The 19,289-nt window shown below is 36.3% G+C and overlaps 1 protein-coding gene across 1 annotated transcript in view; it reads left to right on the top strand.

Moving 5' to 3' along the window:
• Window positions 1-19,289, top strand: part of PHLPP1 (PH domain and leucine rich repeat protein phosphatase 1) — a 220,835-nt gene that overhangs the window by 83,655 nt on the left and 117,891 nt on the right. The window contains exon 2 of the mRNA XM_012774470.3: window positions 16,488-16,684. Coding sequence (XP_012629924.3) covers window positions 16,488-16,684 — 197 coding nt within the window. The remainder of the gene's footprint in view (window positions 1-16,487; window positions 16,685-19,289) is intronic.

Here is a 19,289-nt window from a genome sequence, read left to right as displayed (position 1 = left end):
AAACAAAAACTTTAAGAATTTTATATAGTGTCTTTGCTCTGAGAAGTCATATCTTTATGTCGAATATAAGAAAATCCTCTACATGTCTGTATGTATGCATAAACACACAATATGCGCATTGAGCATGTTTATGCATACATAGAAGAACAGAGAATTGATAGATAAATCAGGGAAACTAGTAATTTTTATTATTTGACTCCTTTCTACTTCTTCCTTTTAGATTGATTTCTTATAGTGATTCCAAAAAGGATTTATTAGAAGGAAAGGGAACCTTCTGTGTTATTCTTTCCTAGTATTCATTATTTATACTTTTTATTTTCTCCTCCAGGAAACCTTCTATGGTATTTCCTTCTAGCATTTATTATTTATACTTTTTAGTTTCTCCTTCTCTCCTCATTTTTCTTCACAGGCATAAAGCATTAAAACAGTTATAGCAGTGGACTGATGAACAAGCATTATGCTTTCAGGGCAGCTTATTATTTGGTTAGTTGATACTTACTTTGCTATTTTTATTGTTCCTAAGATTTAGAGAAAACCCTTTTCTTCTGAAAGATACATAGCACTGTACTTCCAAGGCAAACATTATATAGGAAAATAAAAAAGGTAAGAATTTTGTGGTGTACTGCGTGTACACGCTTTCTGTAGTTGGACTATCAACATAAGTGTTGTTTGCAATGTTGAAATTAGATCTTTGAGGATTAGCTTAACATCTGTTTTGAAATCCATAATTTTCTATTTATCTAAACAGAACTTTGTCCTCAGATCTTAGTATGAGATTATATTCTTCAGCTCTAGAGCTCTTAACTACAGTTTTGTTTTCCCTAAAAATTTGTTTGGGATTATATGAGCTCAAGTTTTGTCTATAGGAGATAAGATAAAGAGAGTCACAACTATCTGAGGAAACTCCAAGAAATAAGAACCTTGAGGTAAAGGCTCAGTTCATCAGGATTTAGTTTAAATCAGTATATTATTTACTCAACAGTAGTCAGCTTTTGGTTTAATATCTTTTTTATGAATTAAGTTGCCCTTACTGTCTTTCATAATGAAATCTTCTGGTTTAGTATAAGATGAATATATTAATTGGGGGTTTTCCAAGTTAATCGTTAAGGATTATGGCAGTATGCGACTGTAAGATAATTTTCTTCCTTGTTTTATGAAAAGTAAACTCACACATCTTCTTTATTGCATAGTTATGGCAAAATATAAGAGATAGTGATGGTGAAGGAGAGTTCTTCTTAATTGTAATCAGTCTTGGTTTGCTCAGCAAGTTTTATTTTCCATTAATTGTATTTACTCTAAAACTCAAGGATGTAAAATTATGGCATTACTTTCAAATTTTAAGTAAATTTCATTTGTATGTATTGAGCATTTGCTCCAAGACTTATTTCTGAGGACGAAGTATAACCAAGAATACCATTGTGGTACTCACATAGCTCATAAGCTAAAATAGGACTAAGACATTTACATAGTCGGTGTCGCTTAATGTTTTGAGAAATGCGTTGGTAGGTGATTGTGTCCTTGTGTAAACATCATGGAGTGTACTTACACAAACCTAAATGGTGTAGCTTCTACACCTCTAGGCTATAAAGTATAGCTGTTGCTCCTAGGCTACAAACCTGTATATAGTATATTGTCCTGAATACTGTAGGCAGTTGTGACACAATGAGAAGCATTTGTTTATCTAAACATAGAAAAAAGGTTCAGTAAAAATAGGATATTATAATTTTATGGGACCACTGTTGTATATGTGGTCCATTGTTGACTGAAACATAACTGTATATATGAATTATTCTGAGGTGGGCATTTAGAAATCGTTGATTCAGTAGCGTGTCCCAGAATTCTGCTTCTCCTATGTGGGAGGAAGGGGGGGTGGGTGAGTCAAATGTGGTGAAGACAGAGTGCAGTTGTGTAAGATGACACACTAGGATCTAGGATGGCTCCAGCCTGCATTCACTTTCAGAGGTAAGCTACATTTTGTGCTCATGATGGGATTGGAGAGATTTCCTCCAGCTTAATCTATAAGCTGAATGGCTCAAGCAAAACGGAAGATGCAGATAAGTGGTGGCTGATAAACAAGAGCTCAGTGAATGAGAAGCATTCATTCTCCTAAACTCAGGGTGGAAAAAAACTAGTCATATGATTAAAAACTTAATAATACTGCCCTAAAGGAGTTTTGTCACAGTTAACAGTGGTAAATATGGAAAATGAAAGTATTTTTTTTTGAGTTAGCATCAGAAATGGATGGATTTTATCATAATCAGAGTCTTAGAAAGTTTTGTGTTTAATTGTCTTTGATCACTGTAGTATATCATTTTGTATCCATAACTAGTATAATAATTAGTTTTTCTTTGCTCCTAAAAAATGTAAAAGTTTTAAATTAAATATTTTATATATTTGAGGGACAAGTTATGTAATCGGCTTGATTGGGTGAAAATATACACTTCTTTCTGAATAGTTCATTAGCTGAACTATCTTCTTCAGCTTTTATACCTTTATATCTTAGGTAATTGAGGCAGTTTCTTTTATATCTAGTTTATCATTGGAAAATATCATACATACATTGAATTTCTCTCTAGAAGTAGTTTTTAAAAAAATCTTCACTTATGTAGACTTTTATTGAATACCTACTGTGTATTTGTCATTGGTCTAGTCCTCTGAGAACACAAAGGTGAATGGGCATGATTCTTGCTCCTGAAGCTAACAGAAGATAGGAAGTTTAATCTTTGAACATTATATGAATCATACTTTTTAGTACTGTCTTAGTCTGTCTTGTGTTGCTATAAAGAAATCTGAATAACTTCATAAAAAAAGAGATTTTTTTGGCTCATGATTCTGCAGGGTGTATGAGAAGCATAGCACCAGCGGCACCATCACCTGCAGCTGGTGAGGGGCTCATGCTGCTTCCGCTCATGGTGGAGGCAAAGGGGAGCCAGTGTGTGCAGAGATAGCATAGTGAGAGGGGAAGCAAGAGAGCGAGAGGGGAGGTGCCAGGCTCATTTTAACCACCAGCTCCCTTGGAACTAATAGAGTAAAAACTCACCCCTGAGGGAAGGCATTAATCTACTCATGAGGGATTTGTCCCTATGACCCAGACACCTATTAGGCCCTACCTCCTCTAGTACTGGGGATAAAATTTCAGCATGAGATTTAGAGGGGACAAACATCCCAACTATAGCAAGTATGAAGTATATGTAAAGTATATGGGAAGACAAATGAGAGAGAAATTAAGGTGGTAGGCAAAGAAAGGCTTACATATGAGATATTTGAGCTGGGCCTTGAAGGATGGGCAGGAATTGGTTTTTTGATTTAAATATAGATTTTAACAGGCTGAATTTTTATCACTGTGAATGTAACCTCTGAAAAAGTTCTCCCCCCTCATATTCTAAATTCCTGTCAGTAGTCTTCTAAGATTCAGAAATATTTTGTTTAACAGCAGGTTTACATAATTTTCAGTAAGGTTCATTCCTATTAACTCTCTTTTTTCCACTTTGCATCTCTGTAAAAAAAAGGTATTTTACTTGTTGGACACATTGATGAGGTTCCTAGGACTATGCCTAATAATAGTCTGATAATGGGTCCCAAAGATATGTCTGCATCCTGATTCCTAGAACCTGTGAATATTACCTTATTTGGAAAAAGGGTCTTTGCAGATGTGGTTAATCTAAGGATCTTGAGATGGGGAGATTATCCTGGGTTATCCAGGTAAGCCCTAAATTCAGTCACAAGTGTTCTTAAAGAGCAGAGGCAAATTTGAGACACACACAGGAGGAGATGTGAAGATGGAGACAGAGATTGGAATAATATGGCGATAAGTCAAGGAATGCCAGCAGCCCCTAGAACCTCTGGGGAGTACCACCCTGCTGACACCTGTTTTCTAGGGCTGCTATAACAAATTACCACAAACCGGGTGACTTAACAGTAATTTATTTTCCTAGAAGATCTCCCTGTGAAGGTTATAGGGAAGGATTCTTCCCTGTCTTTCTTAGCTTCTGGTTGCTGTTGGCAATTCTTAGTGTTCCTTGCAGCTGCATCACTCTAAGCTCTACCTCTGTTGTCATCTATCCTTTTTCCCCTCTCTGTTTGTGTCCAAATTTCTCTTTTCTAAGGACACCAGTCATTGTATTAGGGCCCATCCTAGTCCAGTATGACCTCATCTTAACCTTTTATTTATTTATTTTTTTGAGACAGAGTCTCACTTTGTTGCCCAGGCTAGAGTGAGTGCCGTGGCGTCAGCCTAGCTCACAGCAACCTCAAACTCCTGGGCTCAAGCAATCCTTCTGTCTCAGCCTCCCGAGTAGCTGAGACTACAGGCATGCACCACCATGCCCGGCTAATTTTTTCTATATATATTGGTTGGCCAATTAATTTCTTTCTATTTATACTAGAGACGGGTCTCGCTCTTGCTCAGGTTGGTTTCGAACTCCTGAGCTCAAACGATCTGCCCGCCTCGGCCTCCCAGAGAGCTAGGATTACAGGCCTGAGCCACCTCGCCTGGCCTCATCTTAACTTGATTACTCCTACAGAGACCTTATTTCCTTATAAAGCCACATTCACAGATACCTGGGGTTAGGACTTGAGCATACCATAGTTCAGCCCACAACAGGGGGTGTGGATTGCTGACACAGTGACTGAGAGTGGAAGCAAGGGAACTATTAATAATTGGGAGGTTGTTGCTCTGTGGGCGAGAGATGATGGCTGTTAGATTCAGGATAGATATATTTGGGGGATAGAGCTGAGATGATTTGCTGAAGATTATGAGGGAGAAGGGAAGATTGCCAATGACTTTTCTATTTATGTGTATAAAGAGCTGCTAATCCAAGGAAGTGAGAATGATAGATTTATAGTGATAACCTTGAATACATTTAAGTGGTGAAAATTTTTATTGGCATTTCTGAGCATGTCTTATAACTAATTGAATATTACACTATTTATTTTATTTGTTTACATATTCTTTACCCTGAATATTGGTTAAATGAATGTGTTAGAATGAATTATCCTAAATAATTATGTTCTGTTCAGTGTTTTACAACTAATATACAAGTCTTTTGTACATGTGTTGACATTTTAGTTCACTGTCCAGTTGGTTTATTTAATTAGTGGATCTAGTTGTATTTGGTGTTGTAAGTAGCAAAAATTTATAAAATTGTTGAATATGTAAGATTGTGATAGTCTGCAGAGTTGATCTTCATGGTTTTTAAGTCCTTTCCAGATGCTAAGAGCTTCTCTTGAAGATAGCTAAGTAAACAACAAGGTTTAACTGAGAGCTGAAGGGTTAACTCTGGCACAGTTTAATACACCGGATTATTGGACTTTAGCCAACTAATTGCCTTACACTTAACAAAACTCACTGTGTGCTTCATGTGTCTTTAGTAGTTTTAATGTTCAGATACAATGCCTAGAGGCATAATATTTTTGTCTTCTAGGGCATTTGCCTTTAACATTTAAAAGTCAAGATGCCATATTGTGCCTAGAAATTCATTTGGAGCTATGATGACAAGAAGTACTTGATCTTATGTAATACTTGGTGATTAAGTAAATTTTATTGTAAACTTCGTAGAGTCCTCCCTTATCTTCAAACATCCACTGAGGGTCTTAGAATGAAGACCCATTCTAAGACCCTCAATGGATGTCTGAAACCATGGATAGTACCGAACTCTGTATATATTAATACTAAGTTTTTCCTATACTTACTTAATTATGATAAAGTTTAATTTATAAATTAGACACAGTAAGAGATTAACAATAATTACTAACAATAAAATAAAACAATTATAACAGTATGCTGTGATAAGTTTTGTGAATGTGGTTTACTTAACTTTCTTCTTATTCTGTTATGATTACAAGTAGGTAAATTTTAAAGATTGACAAAAATTCAAAATGTTAACAATATAATAAAGAAAGTGGGTGGTTTTTTAAAATTTCCTTTTATTTTAAACTTTTGATGGGGCTGTATTTATGATAATTGGAAAAATTTAGGGAGGAACTCTAGATTTTGTGTGTGGTTCTAAGAAGTTTTAAAATAAAGCTTCTGAAATTTCCTATAGGTACATCATAGGAATGGGCTAATTATGGAAAGTTTCGTAGTTTTTAAAAAAAGATTCCTAGTAAGTTGAGAAATAGTCATTTATTTGGCATGGGTAAGTTTTAGACATTTCTGAGGTGAAGTCTGAGATAGCTTCTTAAGGTCAGTTTTGGAACTTTTGAATCCAGACTCAACAACTTTATTGTAATCAGCTTTGTAGGGAAAAGAGTAGTTACTGACTATTACCTAACACAATAAATAGGAGTAGAAAATAAAGGTTTTAGGGAATTGCTTTGCTCTTGAAATTTTTGTATTTGTTTATAAAAGTCAAATTTAAACAATATTAGTATGTATTATAAGGTGGAAAGTAAACTCTATAACCCAACCTTCCAGAGAGAATCACTGTGAAACAGAATTTTGAATCTTATTGCAACTTATGTGATTGTGTAGATATTATTCTTTGTGATCTTCTGGAGTCATATTGGCTGATGTCTGTCCTTAGCAGGAAAGGAAGTTCAAATGTAGTCAATTCTTTCACCGTCTTCGGAGAGAGCAATAGTGGTGTGGATTATCCAAAAATCATTCATGCTTGGCTTTAGTATTTTTGAGTTAGTATTTAGTTAGAAGTGTGTGTTTACTTGGATGGAACACTATAACACTTCTAATAAAAGCATGTCACCGTGAAAACCTGACTCAGCTGGAGCTGTGAAGCTGTCTAGCTTCATCATCCTGATTTCCACACCCACAGCAGTGTGTATCACCCCTGACACTGTCACAATTTCTACCTAAAGGAGCTAGCTGAGTATGTTGTTTATTCTTTTAGAGCAGTTAAGAGTAAATAGGGATATACTGGACCATAGGCAGTCTTAGATTTAAGATTTAATCATCCCTGAGGCCTCTAAAACCTCATGATAGATAAGTTTTAGGCAACTTAAGAATGTTGAATGTGGCAGAAGCTTAACAAACCCATGGACCTGAACAAAGTCAACCACTCATTAAAATGAAAATGACCACAATAAAAAGTTAGTGAAAATATTTCAGTGATTGTTCCAGCCAATGACAATATTGCTCATCGAATAAGAAAGAAAGCTAAAAAAAAAAAAAAAAAAACGCTGAAAAGACTCTCAAGGTATTGTATGAAGATATACACAGGAAATGTGAGACCACCATTTCAGGGAAGTAACAGATGGTGAAGACATTCAACTGACAAGTGAAGGTTGATTTGAAAAATTTTAAATGTGTTTTCTTTGCCAGATATGAAGTTAAATAGCAGGAGGCTGCCCCTAACTAATTCCTGGAACCGAACTAAGCTACTTGTTAAAGGGGGGAAGGTTTATGGTCTGTGTGAACACAGAATTATAATGAAGCCCACAGTTGAGCAAGATACTGTCTCACCTTCTCTAAACACACAGCCTAAGAAGAGACAGGAGCATCAGGTATTCAGGACAACTAAAGAGTAATTTTGATCTGTCAGTGGAATCTTGGAATGGACGGAACTTTAAGGATGCCTGAGAACTGAATCTAGCTCCTTGTGAGGACAGGAGATGGGGAATGAAGGAGGGTAGAGGGGAGTGCAAAGGCAGCACCTGCTCGCTAGTCCATTCTGCCTTGCATTGGCCTCTCATTTTCTCCCCAGCCTGGTTCACTTGCTTCTTTGGTCCAAGTTGATCAACCAAATGACGTTGATCCACCAGGTCAGGAAGTATACTAGTATTATAGTGTTGGACCCAGTGGGTCTCAAATTGTGGTCTCCAGATCTTCAGCATCAGCACAATCTAGCCCCCCACCCAGAACTGTTTAATGAGAAACCTCTGGGTGGTGGAGCCATGCAATCTGTGTTTTAGCAAGCCTTCCAAGGTGTTTTGGTAGATGCTAAAGTTTGAGACCTTCTATTCTAATTTGTCTTCATTCAGCATTTCCTTTCAGCATTTTAATTTATTATCTTCTGCTATACATTACGTGAATGTACAGTCAGTAATCATCTTCATAACTTTGATTTTGCATATTTTAATAGCTCATGGCTAATGTTACTATGGATTATGTGATAGTTTTCTTTGGTGTTTTTTCACCCCTTTTTAATTACTTCAGCTCTGTGTTTACAGAATCTGTAAGTCTATAAAGTGGTAGTTTACATTTTTCAGCTACTATTTAATCAGCATTATAAATGAAATTATAAGCTGTAGGGACATTAAAGAATTTAAAGATTAAAGAAAGGCTCAGGGCATGACATTTGCCTAGCAATAAGGGTCTACAGTAATTTGGGAGATACAAACAAACTAATCAAATTGAATACTTGTCAGTAACCAGTAAGATTTACTGGGCAGTTGGCTTTATATATTTTGATCTGATGCATACATTAACTCTCCCAAATCTATTTAGCAGCTGGTTGTCATTTCCATTAGCTAAAAAGCAGCTAGTCTTAAATCTGTTTCAAAGCTCTTGCCAGCACTCCTTGCTGAGCTTCTTTAGCCTTTCAGCTTCCAGACGAAATTCCCAGATGCAGTTTTGTGCTCATGTCTCTAGACCTCTTATGGAGTCATTTCAATCCTTCTGCTGGCTCTTGAAATGACCCTAGGCAAGTAATTTAATTCATTCTTTCTGTCACTGGTGGTAGTCAAGAAGGATTTAAGGATTTATATGCAATAAGAAACATGCTTTAGAGTTTTATCAGTCCAAACTCTAAAGGTAAAGAGGGTGAGGTGAGAGTTGAGTGTTTTCACTCATTCCTGACAATTTTCAGCTGCAGGGACACGGTAAATTCTTCCAGTAACTTTATGTAGTGATCAAACTTTTCCTAGTTTTTGGTGCTGTATTATGATGAGCACTTTCACTCTCTAATGTTTTGGAAGTTGTTGTGATTGCTTAATTTTTATTCTTGTTTTTGACCATTTTCGGTCATAGTAGACCCTCATTAGTTTATACAAAGTCCTTTAAGGGAAGTGTAGGTTATTAAAGTTTTAGTAAGTAGAACTAAATAAACACAGTAAATAGAACTAAGTGAAACCAACATAGTAAAGTTGTATGAGTTATCACCCCCAAACTTAGTGGTTTCAAACACCAAACATTTATCTCTTAGGACTTCAGGAGTGGCCCAGTGGGGTAGTTCTGGCTCAGGGTCTAGCTTGAAGTTTGCAGTCAGGGTCCTAGGGGCTGGAGTTTTCTAGGCTTGACAGTGGCTGGAGGATCTGTTTCCACTGTGACTTGCTGTTGTGGCTGTTGATAAGAGGCCTTAGTTCCTTGCTGGCTTTTGGCAAGAAGTTTTGGTTCCTCACCCTTGTTGCCCTTTTCATAGGATTGTGTGAGTATCCTCATGACATGGCAGCTGGCTTCCCCAGAGGGAGTGATCCTAGAGAGAGAGCAAGGAGGAAGCTATATGCTTTTTATGACCTAGTTTCAGAAATCAGAAACTGCAGCTGTGGCTTCTACCACATTTTCTTTGTTAGAAGCGAGTCACTGAGTGCAGTCCATACACATAGGGAATAGAAATTAGGCTCTACCTTTTGAAGGGAAGGATTTCAAAGAATTTGTGGACAATATATCCACAAATATTTTAGACTTGTTCTGTTTTTAAACTTTAAATATGTGCTATATTTTTATGATATTTGAATGCGTACATATGAATTTGAATGCATGCATATATTTATAATGCTGGAATTATGTCATACTTGTAGTCTAAAATAGACATTTTCCTGTTAATACTCTATTATAACCATTTTTTCAGGTCAGTAATTGTCTGTAGCAAGCATCCTCAAACTATGGCACTTGGGCCACATGCGGTCCACCGAGAACATTTATCCAGCCCGCCGCTGGGTGTTTTTGCTATCGCTGCCTGTCCTGCTTAGCAGCCAACTCATCCTGGGCCCATAGTGCGCATGTGTGGAATGCACGCCGCACTGTCCATCGGCCCTCCAATGGTCTGAGGGACAGTGAACTGGCCTCCTGTTTAAAAAGTTTGAGGACCCCTGGTCTGTAGTATCATTTCAAGTGATACCTTAGGATTCTATTTATGGATGTATCCTACTTTAATCAGTTCTCTTCTGTGAGATGTTTAGGAGAGTTTTTAATGTTTTATCACTGTAAATAACATTACATGCATTACACTGCTGATATGCATGTACATTATTATAACCTTTCTGAATGGCAATTTGGAAATAAGTATCAAAAGCCTTAGTTTTTGTAACCCCTTTTCAACTTCTAAAAAGTTAATCTAAGAAAAAAACATTTAACAAGTTCACAGAAATTTTAATTGGTGAAATCAGCAACATGACCAGTTAGTGTCTCATTGAATTAATGGAACTTTAGAGATGCTAAAAATCTTTCTATATAAAACAAATATAGAGGATAGTTTCTCTATAGAATGGTATATTTTGATTATGAAATAGAAAAGAGAGAAACCTAGACTCTTCTTGTATCAGATGGAGGTGTTTGTTTAAAGCATCAAGGTGCTTTCTCTATTTCTGACTGGTGTTTATATAGGCTTTATGAAAACAGATTGCTGGGCTACACCTCCAGAGATGCTGATGCAGCAGTTTGGGGTAGAGACTGAGAATTTGCACTTCCAATAAGAGTCCAAGTGATTCTGATACCACTCTTGGGACTACACTTTGAAAATCACTGTGGCTGAAGCCATTCAAAGTCTACGTCAGAATTCTCAGTCAAGATTTTTCTACCTAAGTAGCTTTATCCAGTATTAGGTATGTCTGTTAAGGTCAGAGTTCTAATATTTGTGGTGGTGTAGAGAGATTTATGAACTATTCATTATTGTTCTATTTACATCCATTTTTGAAAGGTAGATAGTATAGTAACACCCAGTTTAACCATAAGCGAATTGGTCAGTAGCCCCCACTACTTAGATTAATACCTGCAAATATGAAAATCAAGAAAGGCCCCTGAGTACAGAAAGAGCTACCATAAATTTTAGTATTTTACTTTGAATAGGGCTAGAGGGCTAACTTTAGGCCTATCATTGTAGGGTTGAATATGAAGTAAAGCAGCAAATAAGAAGTTGTTTTTATACTTATCACTGTCAGTAATGGAGAACAAAGAGCAGAAGAACTATGTTATTACTGATGTTTGGAACTGTTTTTGGATGAGGACAGATAGCTGTTCCAGTCCACTGGTCCCACAGGCCTCTCTGAATTCCTGATTGTAGTAATATATTTATAAGCAGCATTTTGAAGAAAATCTTTAATTATGTTAACTATACTCTTAGAAATTAGAAAAATAAATAGTAGGTATTAAAGTTAAATTAAAAATATAACACTTTGTTCCAGCCAAGATGCAGAAATAGGGACTGCATTTATTCTTTCACCCACCACAACTAAAAATGGGAGGAAATATGTGAGACAGCAGCTTTCAGACATTGGGCATCAGTTAGCACAGGTTACAAAAGCTCACAGTAAATCCAGTTCTTGAGAGAGGGGGAACAAATTAGATAAACCCTCTACATGGACCAATATGCTGATGGAAGAGAGTTCTAGGCCTCAGTGCAGGAGAAAGAACCCACATAGAACCTGGTACTCACCCTGAGTCCAGGAGACAGAGCTGGGAGTCTGTTGATTCTAGGCCGCTTGTGTTTATAGGGCAGAGTGCTGGAGAGGAAAGAGCGGCTGTCAGAGGTGGTGCTCTGGATGTGTGCAAGGGGTTGTCACTCAGCCTAAACTGAGTCCTGATCAATGCATGTGTGTGAGGAAACTATCCAGGGCTGGGAAACACCAAAAAGGAACAGAGGGAACAAACCTTGAAGTTCATGCAGGGCCAGGTTCATGTTCCTATGAGCCAGAGTAGAAAACCTTATGATTTACAGGGCAACAGGTAGAGTACTCAGCAGGGTGTTGCCAGCTGTTATTATTATTAGCTCTAGACTTAAGACTGCTCTGGTCCTGTATAACAAATCTTAGAACCAAGCCTTATAAGAAGCAAACTGTTTCCAAACAACTGTGTCCTAGAACAAAGCTCTGCAGTATTTCTAGAAATACAAATATATGCAGTACTCAACAAGTAAAATTCATAATGACTGTCCTCTAAGTGTGGAAAATATAGGGAGAAAACTCAATGAAACTAAACTGACGCAGAAATGATGCAAATGATAGAATTAGTTGATTAAAAAAAGGCAAACATTTCTGTCATGGCAAGCATTTTGCAAAAACCATTCATGGCATTCAAAAAATATTTCAGTTCACAAAAATATTGACCTTTTGGCTTTTACTCTGAAAATAAATGTTTCAAACCTTCATGACGTAAAATAACAACCCAAAAAAGGCAGTGTGTTGCTTTAGTTTTCTTAGTTTAACTTATAATGGACTCATTTTTTAGAACATTAGTTAAATGAACCAATATGATGATGTACTTTCTCAAATAATGTTTTATTTTTTAGTTAAGATATTATCTTTGGCTTTTTCATTTAAAATTGTAAATCCTTTAAAAAACAGACATTTTTCAACTATAGGGATTATAATAGACCTGTCACTATGATACTCCATGAGCTTTTTTTGTTAAATAAATAAATATCTAGATACATATTATCTATCTAGATAGTTTGTTAGGTAGGCTGGGCCTCCTAATATAGGTAGAATATGTCAAGGAAGAGATGAGAAAAGTCAGAGATTCTTTGTTCCTTCTCTACTCCCACTGTTTAACTTGACTAACCAGAAAGAAAGAGAGGGCGGGAGAGAGGGTGAGGGAGGTCAAAGAGACAGAATAAGCCAATGAGAGAGAAAATATGATAAGAGTAAATTCAGCTATAGGAGAAATTAATTTTAAACCACTACTTTCCTGTGTTTGGAATGTGATTTGTGCAAATGGGAATAGGCCTTTGCCATTGAGTAATTTCACCATCTTTTTATTCTATTGGGGATGATTAAATGAATCTACTGCCATTATCTGCCAAATTTGATGTCTGTACATATTTATATGTTTTTTCCTTCTAGAGGTCCATAGCTTTCATCATATTTTTCAGGTGTCTTTACATGACACAAAATCCTTAAAGTAGCTGACTTAGGGAAAGACAAATTTGAAATCCTGAATTCGTGAAAGTGAGGAATATTAATACATTTGTTAGAAAATAAGCTGACTTTGGGGAATGAGTTGATCATTTTGTTTTTAGATTTATGGCCACAAAACATACACATGAGATGATGGTTGCCGAAATGCAGATCTTAGGCCTTGGCTACCAAGGTTCCAAATCTGTAGGGTTGTTGTAGTGGACAGAATCCAAATGATTCTGATAAATGTGGTTTTTAGACATTTTGAGAAATTCTGCTTTAAGCAATTTGGTGCAGAGAACATATTCTTGATATCCCCAGTATCTAACATAGTGGCTTGTAGTAGACATTTTATATTATTTTTTCTCCCTTTTTAAACAACAGTTTTACTGTGTAAAATAAGTAAGAACTGCCAGTTTGGTGTGGGAGAGGAGTCTTGAGTAAGTAATAGGACCCAGAGGTCCTAGCATGATTAGCATCATGCTGTAATTTTCTACAAGTGGCCCTTAACCACCTGTGGGCCAGTGTCTGTTTTGTAAATAGACTGGTATAGTACACCTTATCCACTATGTGTCCGGTGAGTAAGTAAAAGAGAAAGTATATGAGTATGTTTTTAAATCACTCTCTGTTGTGGTCATGTTTCTGTCTCAGCTTGAAATGTTTGCTTTTGGTGTCTGTTTTTCCTCCTGGATCATGTAAAAATGCCTTAAACCTGCAGAGAATGAGAGTAACATTTCTAAAGCAAAAGTTACGACAACTGACCCAGCTTTAAACTGGGAGACATTGGTTACTCTGGTGTTGTCAGTGTTTATTAGAGCATAGGGCAATTGGAATTCCTCTGAATTGAAAGTTTTGAGAATTGGCAGGGAAAGCAAAGATAATTTCTTATGTCATAGAATAAGAAAGTTGATACAAAGGAGGGTGCTCCTGGGCGATTGCCCAGGTATATATTACCTCATTTATCTCCATATTCCCCAGAGCCCAGTTGGCACACAGCCCTGAGGGTGTGTCTGATCTGGAACACCCAGGGAGAGGACAGAAAACAAAGGTATTGAAATGCACTCAGAGCAAGACTAGAGGGATTTGATTCAGACTGGGATGTTCAGGGCTTTCCAAGGACAGTCTGATCTTACCATTGGGCTCCAGGACTTTCTGACTAGGGCATAAGAAGCCAGTCTCTGTTGATGTATCCATACTTTTTTCTTAAAGATTGCTTTCAGTCTTAGTCCAGTCTATTTGGTGATTTGCTCTGGGGCTTTCTCTAGGGTGTATATGGAATAGGAGAATGGAAGGGCTGTTTCTTATTTACCCAGTTGTCTTTTTTTCTCCAGTCATTCACAGATCTGCGTAAATGTGATGGGTTAACAAGTGTTCTTGAAGCCACTCTCTGATGTGGCTGAATAAAACATCTGTTTCTTTGCATTTACTAGTACGTGTGTGTGTGTGTGTGTGTGTGTGTGTGTGTGTGTGTGTGTGTGTGTGTGTGTGTAGATCAAAATACCTTGTTAGAGAAGATTTATTATAGTCAAGGAAGTTGGATTTTGGAAACCCAGTTGCCTGTTGTTCATTGTTTTGAGTCTTACTTACCTTTCATTTTTCTTGAGTCTTCTCTCCTTCAGGAAGAGTCTGTCATTTAGAAAGGAGCTCTTAGGCTGGAGACCTAGACATCTTCATCTCTGGGTATAAATGCATTTGTGCAGAATGGGACATGTAAATGACTCTGTCTTGTCTGTCATTGGTAGCTCTTGGAAAGTCGTGTCTGTTTTGAATAGTCTCCTGGGCTTCCTACTCATTTGTGGGAAAATTAACATCTGGTAAACAAACAACTCAGTACCTTTCCACTGAGAGCTTTAACAGTTGTTTACTGGCCACCTGGCTGAATAGCTGAATCACTGTTATACTTTATTCTGGCTCAGCAGCAGCAAAATTATGTAGTGTGAAGTATTTAATTTGTAAAACGTTTAGATATACTGGGAGAAAGAGGAAGTAAAATTCAACCTGCTGGTTTTGTTATTTCTTAACATCTCTACCCAAATGTGTATTGGGAGGTCTCAGACACTCTGGATCTTCTTGAGATCTCTTTTTTGTGCTGTTGCTCTTCCTGGTCCCTGTCTAATAGGTACTAAACATCTATCAAAACTACTTAGTATGCATGTTGATTTTTAATATTAATAAGAATATAATTTTCTTAAACCTATTTCTTCTGCTAGCCCTTGGCAACCAGTCAAATTTCCAAATAAATATATCACTTCTGTATCTGTACTGTAGTACATATACCCCTTATTAATTTATTTCTGAGCATGGGCTTCAGTGCTCTTTGTTGTTATATATTCAGTATCTAGAACTGGGGAAATACTTTTCTAGTTGCTTATACAACCCCATCACTATGTCATGTTAATTGCTGTAGTTCTCCATTAAGTTGATAGGACTTGCCTGAATGTAATTTTGCCAAATTCATTTCCATTTGGGAAATGAAGGCTCTTTAGATCTTTCTCAGATCTCGCTCACTCTCTCTGTCTCTGTGCTTCTCTCCTTGAATCACAAGCGTCATGGTACCCATCCTTCATGGATTGCTGTTAGATTTATCTTTGAAGATTTATCCTATGGTTATGGATATTAAAATAGGACATATACTATTCCTATTATTTCGAGTAGGAAATAATAGTATTTTCCTATTAGAAAAATCTTTAATTTTTTTATGTCTCCTTTATAGTAAATATGCATTGATTGAATATTGAATATCTGTAGAAGGAAAATATCAGCAGTTAATTCATTATACCAGTTAGGTGGGGTTTTTTTTGTTTTTTGAGACAAAATCTTGCACTGTCACTCACGGTAGTGGCATCATTGTGCAGTGGCATCATTGTAGCTCACTGCAACCTCAAATTCCTGGGCTCAAGTGATCCTCCTGCCTCAGCCTCCTGAGTAGCTGGGACTATAGGCGAGTACCATGACATCCAACTAATTTTTCTATTTTTAGTAAGACAGGGTCGCACTCTTGCTCAGGCTGGTCTTTGAACTCCTGAGCTCAAGCAGTCCTCCTACCTTGGGCTCCCAGAGTGCTAGGATTACAGGCGTGAGCCACCGTGACTGGCCACCAGTTAGTTTTAAATGCAAGATATTGGATGTTATTTTCCTACCTCAGTCTAATATTTTCTTCTTGGTATGCTTAAATTAACTCTACTATCCATAAAAATCTTGAAATTATCTGTTTCCAAATTTAAAATTAAACCATGAAAGATACTCAAGAAAATAAAACGGGTTAAAACAGAGGAGTTAAAATGGTCTTTTTAAGGAAAAGGCCCTTAATAAGTACACGTGAGATAATTCCATTACCACAGCTGTCATATTCTCTTCATTATAAATTAGATTGTTTCTCTATAGTTATTCTCTTGTTGTCCACTTAATACATTTGGTATGTAGATGATTAGGGAAAAAAGCTCATATTTGGAGAATAACATCTTTGTTTGTGTTTATTTCAGGGAAACCTCACAGTACCGGTAGCTCTGAACGGATTCAGCTCTCAGGAATGTATAATGTCCGTAAGGGCAAAATGCAGTTGCCAGTGAACCGATGGACAAGACGCCAAGTCATCCTGTGTGGGACCTGCCTGATAGTATCATCTGTGAAAGACAGTTTGACTGGAAAGATGCATGTTCTTCCACTAATTGGTGGAAAAGTAAGTTTAAAACAATCAAAATACTGACGTATTTCCTGGCATCAGTACTGACCTTTCTTTGAGCCATTTCTGATATAAGAGGTAAATGATTTTTGACCTGAGGTTTTATTCAGTTACCATTGTGCTCCCCCAGTGGGCATTGTTGGTTGGTGAAGTTGTGAAAAATGCATGGCATTGGCTCATGTGAGGCCTGGGTGATGGTTGCCTCATTAATATATGAACTATACCTACTGGACTGAAAATAGATCAAATAGAATTTCATTGTTATATTTTATAGTGTAGATGATAAATTCATTATTTATGAGTAGATATCTTTTGATATCTTCAACATATATTTTGTAATAGATCATACTGATCTTTAAGTGAGTGACCTTAGGAACATTCACACATACTTACCAAGGGTGGGACTCTCTAGTGCTTCAGTCTTTGATCACACTTTCCCTTACCTTTAGTGATAAGTGGGGTTAACATTTTTAGTTTATTACTATAACTAGTCATAAAGTGTGAATCTTAAATGTTTTTCATTTTGGAGAATATGTGATAAAACTGGCCTATTTCCGACACTACTGGCTGCGTTTCTTTGCACTTGTTAACTATTTTATTCCTATCATTTATAAAATAGAAAGAACCAGATTGCTTGGGAAAATGTTATATTTTTTTATTTGTCAGATTTATTTATAAACTCCTAAGCATTGGTAGGGGTAGCATCACCATGATTATGTGTCAGTATTTCTTGATTTTTAAGTGATATAATATTAATAATTGGGAAGGGAGATTTGGATGAGAAAACGGGTTGTCGGAAATTGGGGATATGTTAAACAATTATTTTCTTTACCATTTTCCCCCTTTAAATGAACACAGGAAAGGAGGCAGGAGAGGGAGATTCTAAAGAGAGGAAAAATAGGAAACTAACTTTTGTTAAAGTAAACCTTTTTGACTTACAAATGTCTGATCTGTTCCAAGGGTTATAAATGAAGAAGGTGAGACTGATGTGTGTAGTATTAAATAGTTTTGTTGTTCACCTGCTATGTAGCAAGTACATTCTTCATAGTTTTTGCTTGCGAATAAATAGCCCAGGTCAGTTTTTTTTCTCTACACTATTTTTACATTCTAGTTCTAAGAAGGCTTGATCATTTTCAAAAATAGATTTTGGTGAGGCTACAAGGTACATATTTAAATCTATTTTAGTCATTCATTTTGAAACCATTGCTCCTTAACTTTTGTCTGAACATTGAAGAGTTAGTGACTGATACTTAGTACTTAAGATTTTGTCCTTTGGATGGACTACTGAAAAATTAGTTATCAATATACCACCGTAGGTCATCATAGAAGTACATATTTAATGTTTGAGTCTTTAAGTCAATAGTCTATCTCTTTCTTCTCTGTGATTCTGGGTGTTTGCATAGGCAAATCTAATATAACTATTTATTCAACGTCCTCAGTGAGTAAGACTCGGTGCTTGGCACTGCAGAAATACTAAGATGGGTAAGTCCCCCATCCTTGCCATTGAATAGCTTATAATTTTTTATCAGGAGATGAATGATGTACACAATAATATTTGCTATAAGAGAGGTACAGAAAAGCCATGTGGAAGGTTAGTGGAAGGAGAGATTATATTTTGTGGGGGGGGGGGATAAGAGGAAATTTTATAATAAAGTAGCAATTATGATAGAACTTGAAGGATGAAAAATCTTTTGACATATGAAGGAGATGGTCAGAAAGATTATTATGCTTAGGCAGAGGCAGGAAAGCATGGGGAATGTTCAGATAAGGTCAGCGGATTCAGTTATAATTAGCATTTTCATTCAGAATGGGGGACTTGTCCTGTTTCCCAGGCCTATTATTGGATGGACTTCTACTATTGAGTGAATTGAAAGTTAATAGCTTCCTCTTTTCACAGGCAAACCTTGTAAAACCTGTTCTTCACTATGCCTTTAAAAATAATTGAGTACATTGAAATATTGAGTCTTTAAAACCTGTCGACCAAGTTAGGGAAAAATAATTCACTTTTTGCAATCTGAGCTTTCATTAATGTTTGTCTATTACTTTTTTCATCCTGTTCTGTTGTTAAAGGAAAAACTGAGAGTAAATGGAAGGGCTTTTATTTTTTATTTTTAATTTATATGTGGAAGAGCTAGAAATAAGATGTGAGATAAACTGGTCAAAGCCTAACTATAATTGCTATGGTATCTAATTGGCACACCAATTTAGCATGACCATTAAGTTTACATTTTTCAAGTAATAAATATTTTACTGTTAAAGCTCTCTTAATATTTTAATTTATTGAACAGATATTTAATAGATATATTTTTATTCATCCTATAGTTTTTATGTTATGTTTAATTTGTCCTTTAGAATTTAACATAGATTTTTAGGTAATATGCTTTGATAAATACTTAATGTTTGTTAAATTATGAAGCATAATAAATTGAATAATTGTTAAACTACACCTTAATTTAGGAACTATTGCAATATCAATCCCAATGTTTCTTTTACCTGTGTTCTTGCCTCCCCTGACACCAGAGGTATCCACTGTCCTAGAATATGTATTCGTTTTCTTTTTTTGTTACATAAATTTTATCATGTAACTATATTTTGCTTGTTG

Source organism: Microcebus murinus, chromosome 17, assembly GCF_040939455.1.
Source record: "Microcebus murinus isolate Inina chromosome 17, M.murinus_Inina_mat1.0, whole genome shotgun sequence".
In the NCBI taxonomy this organism is placed as follows: Eukaryota; Metazoa; Chordata; class Mammalia; order Primates; family Cheirogaleidae; genus Microcebus; species Microcebus murinus.
The sequence above is the reverse complement of the archived record's forward strand: the minus strand, read 5'-3'. Positions and strand labels throughout refer to the sequence as shown.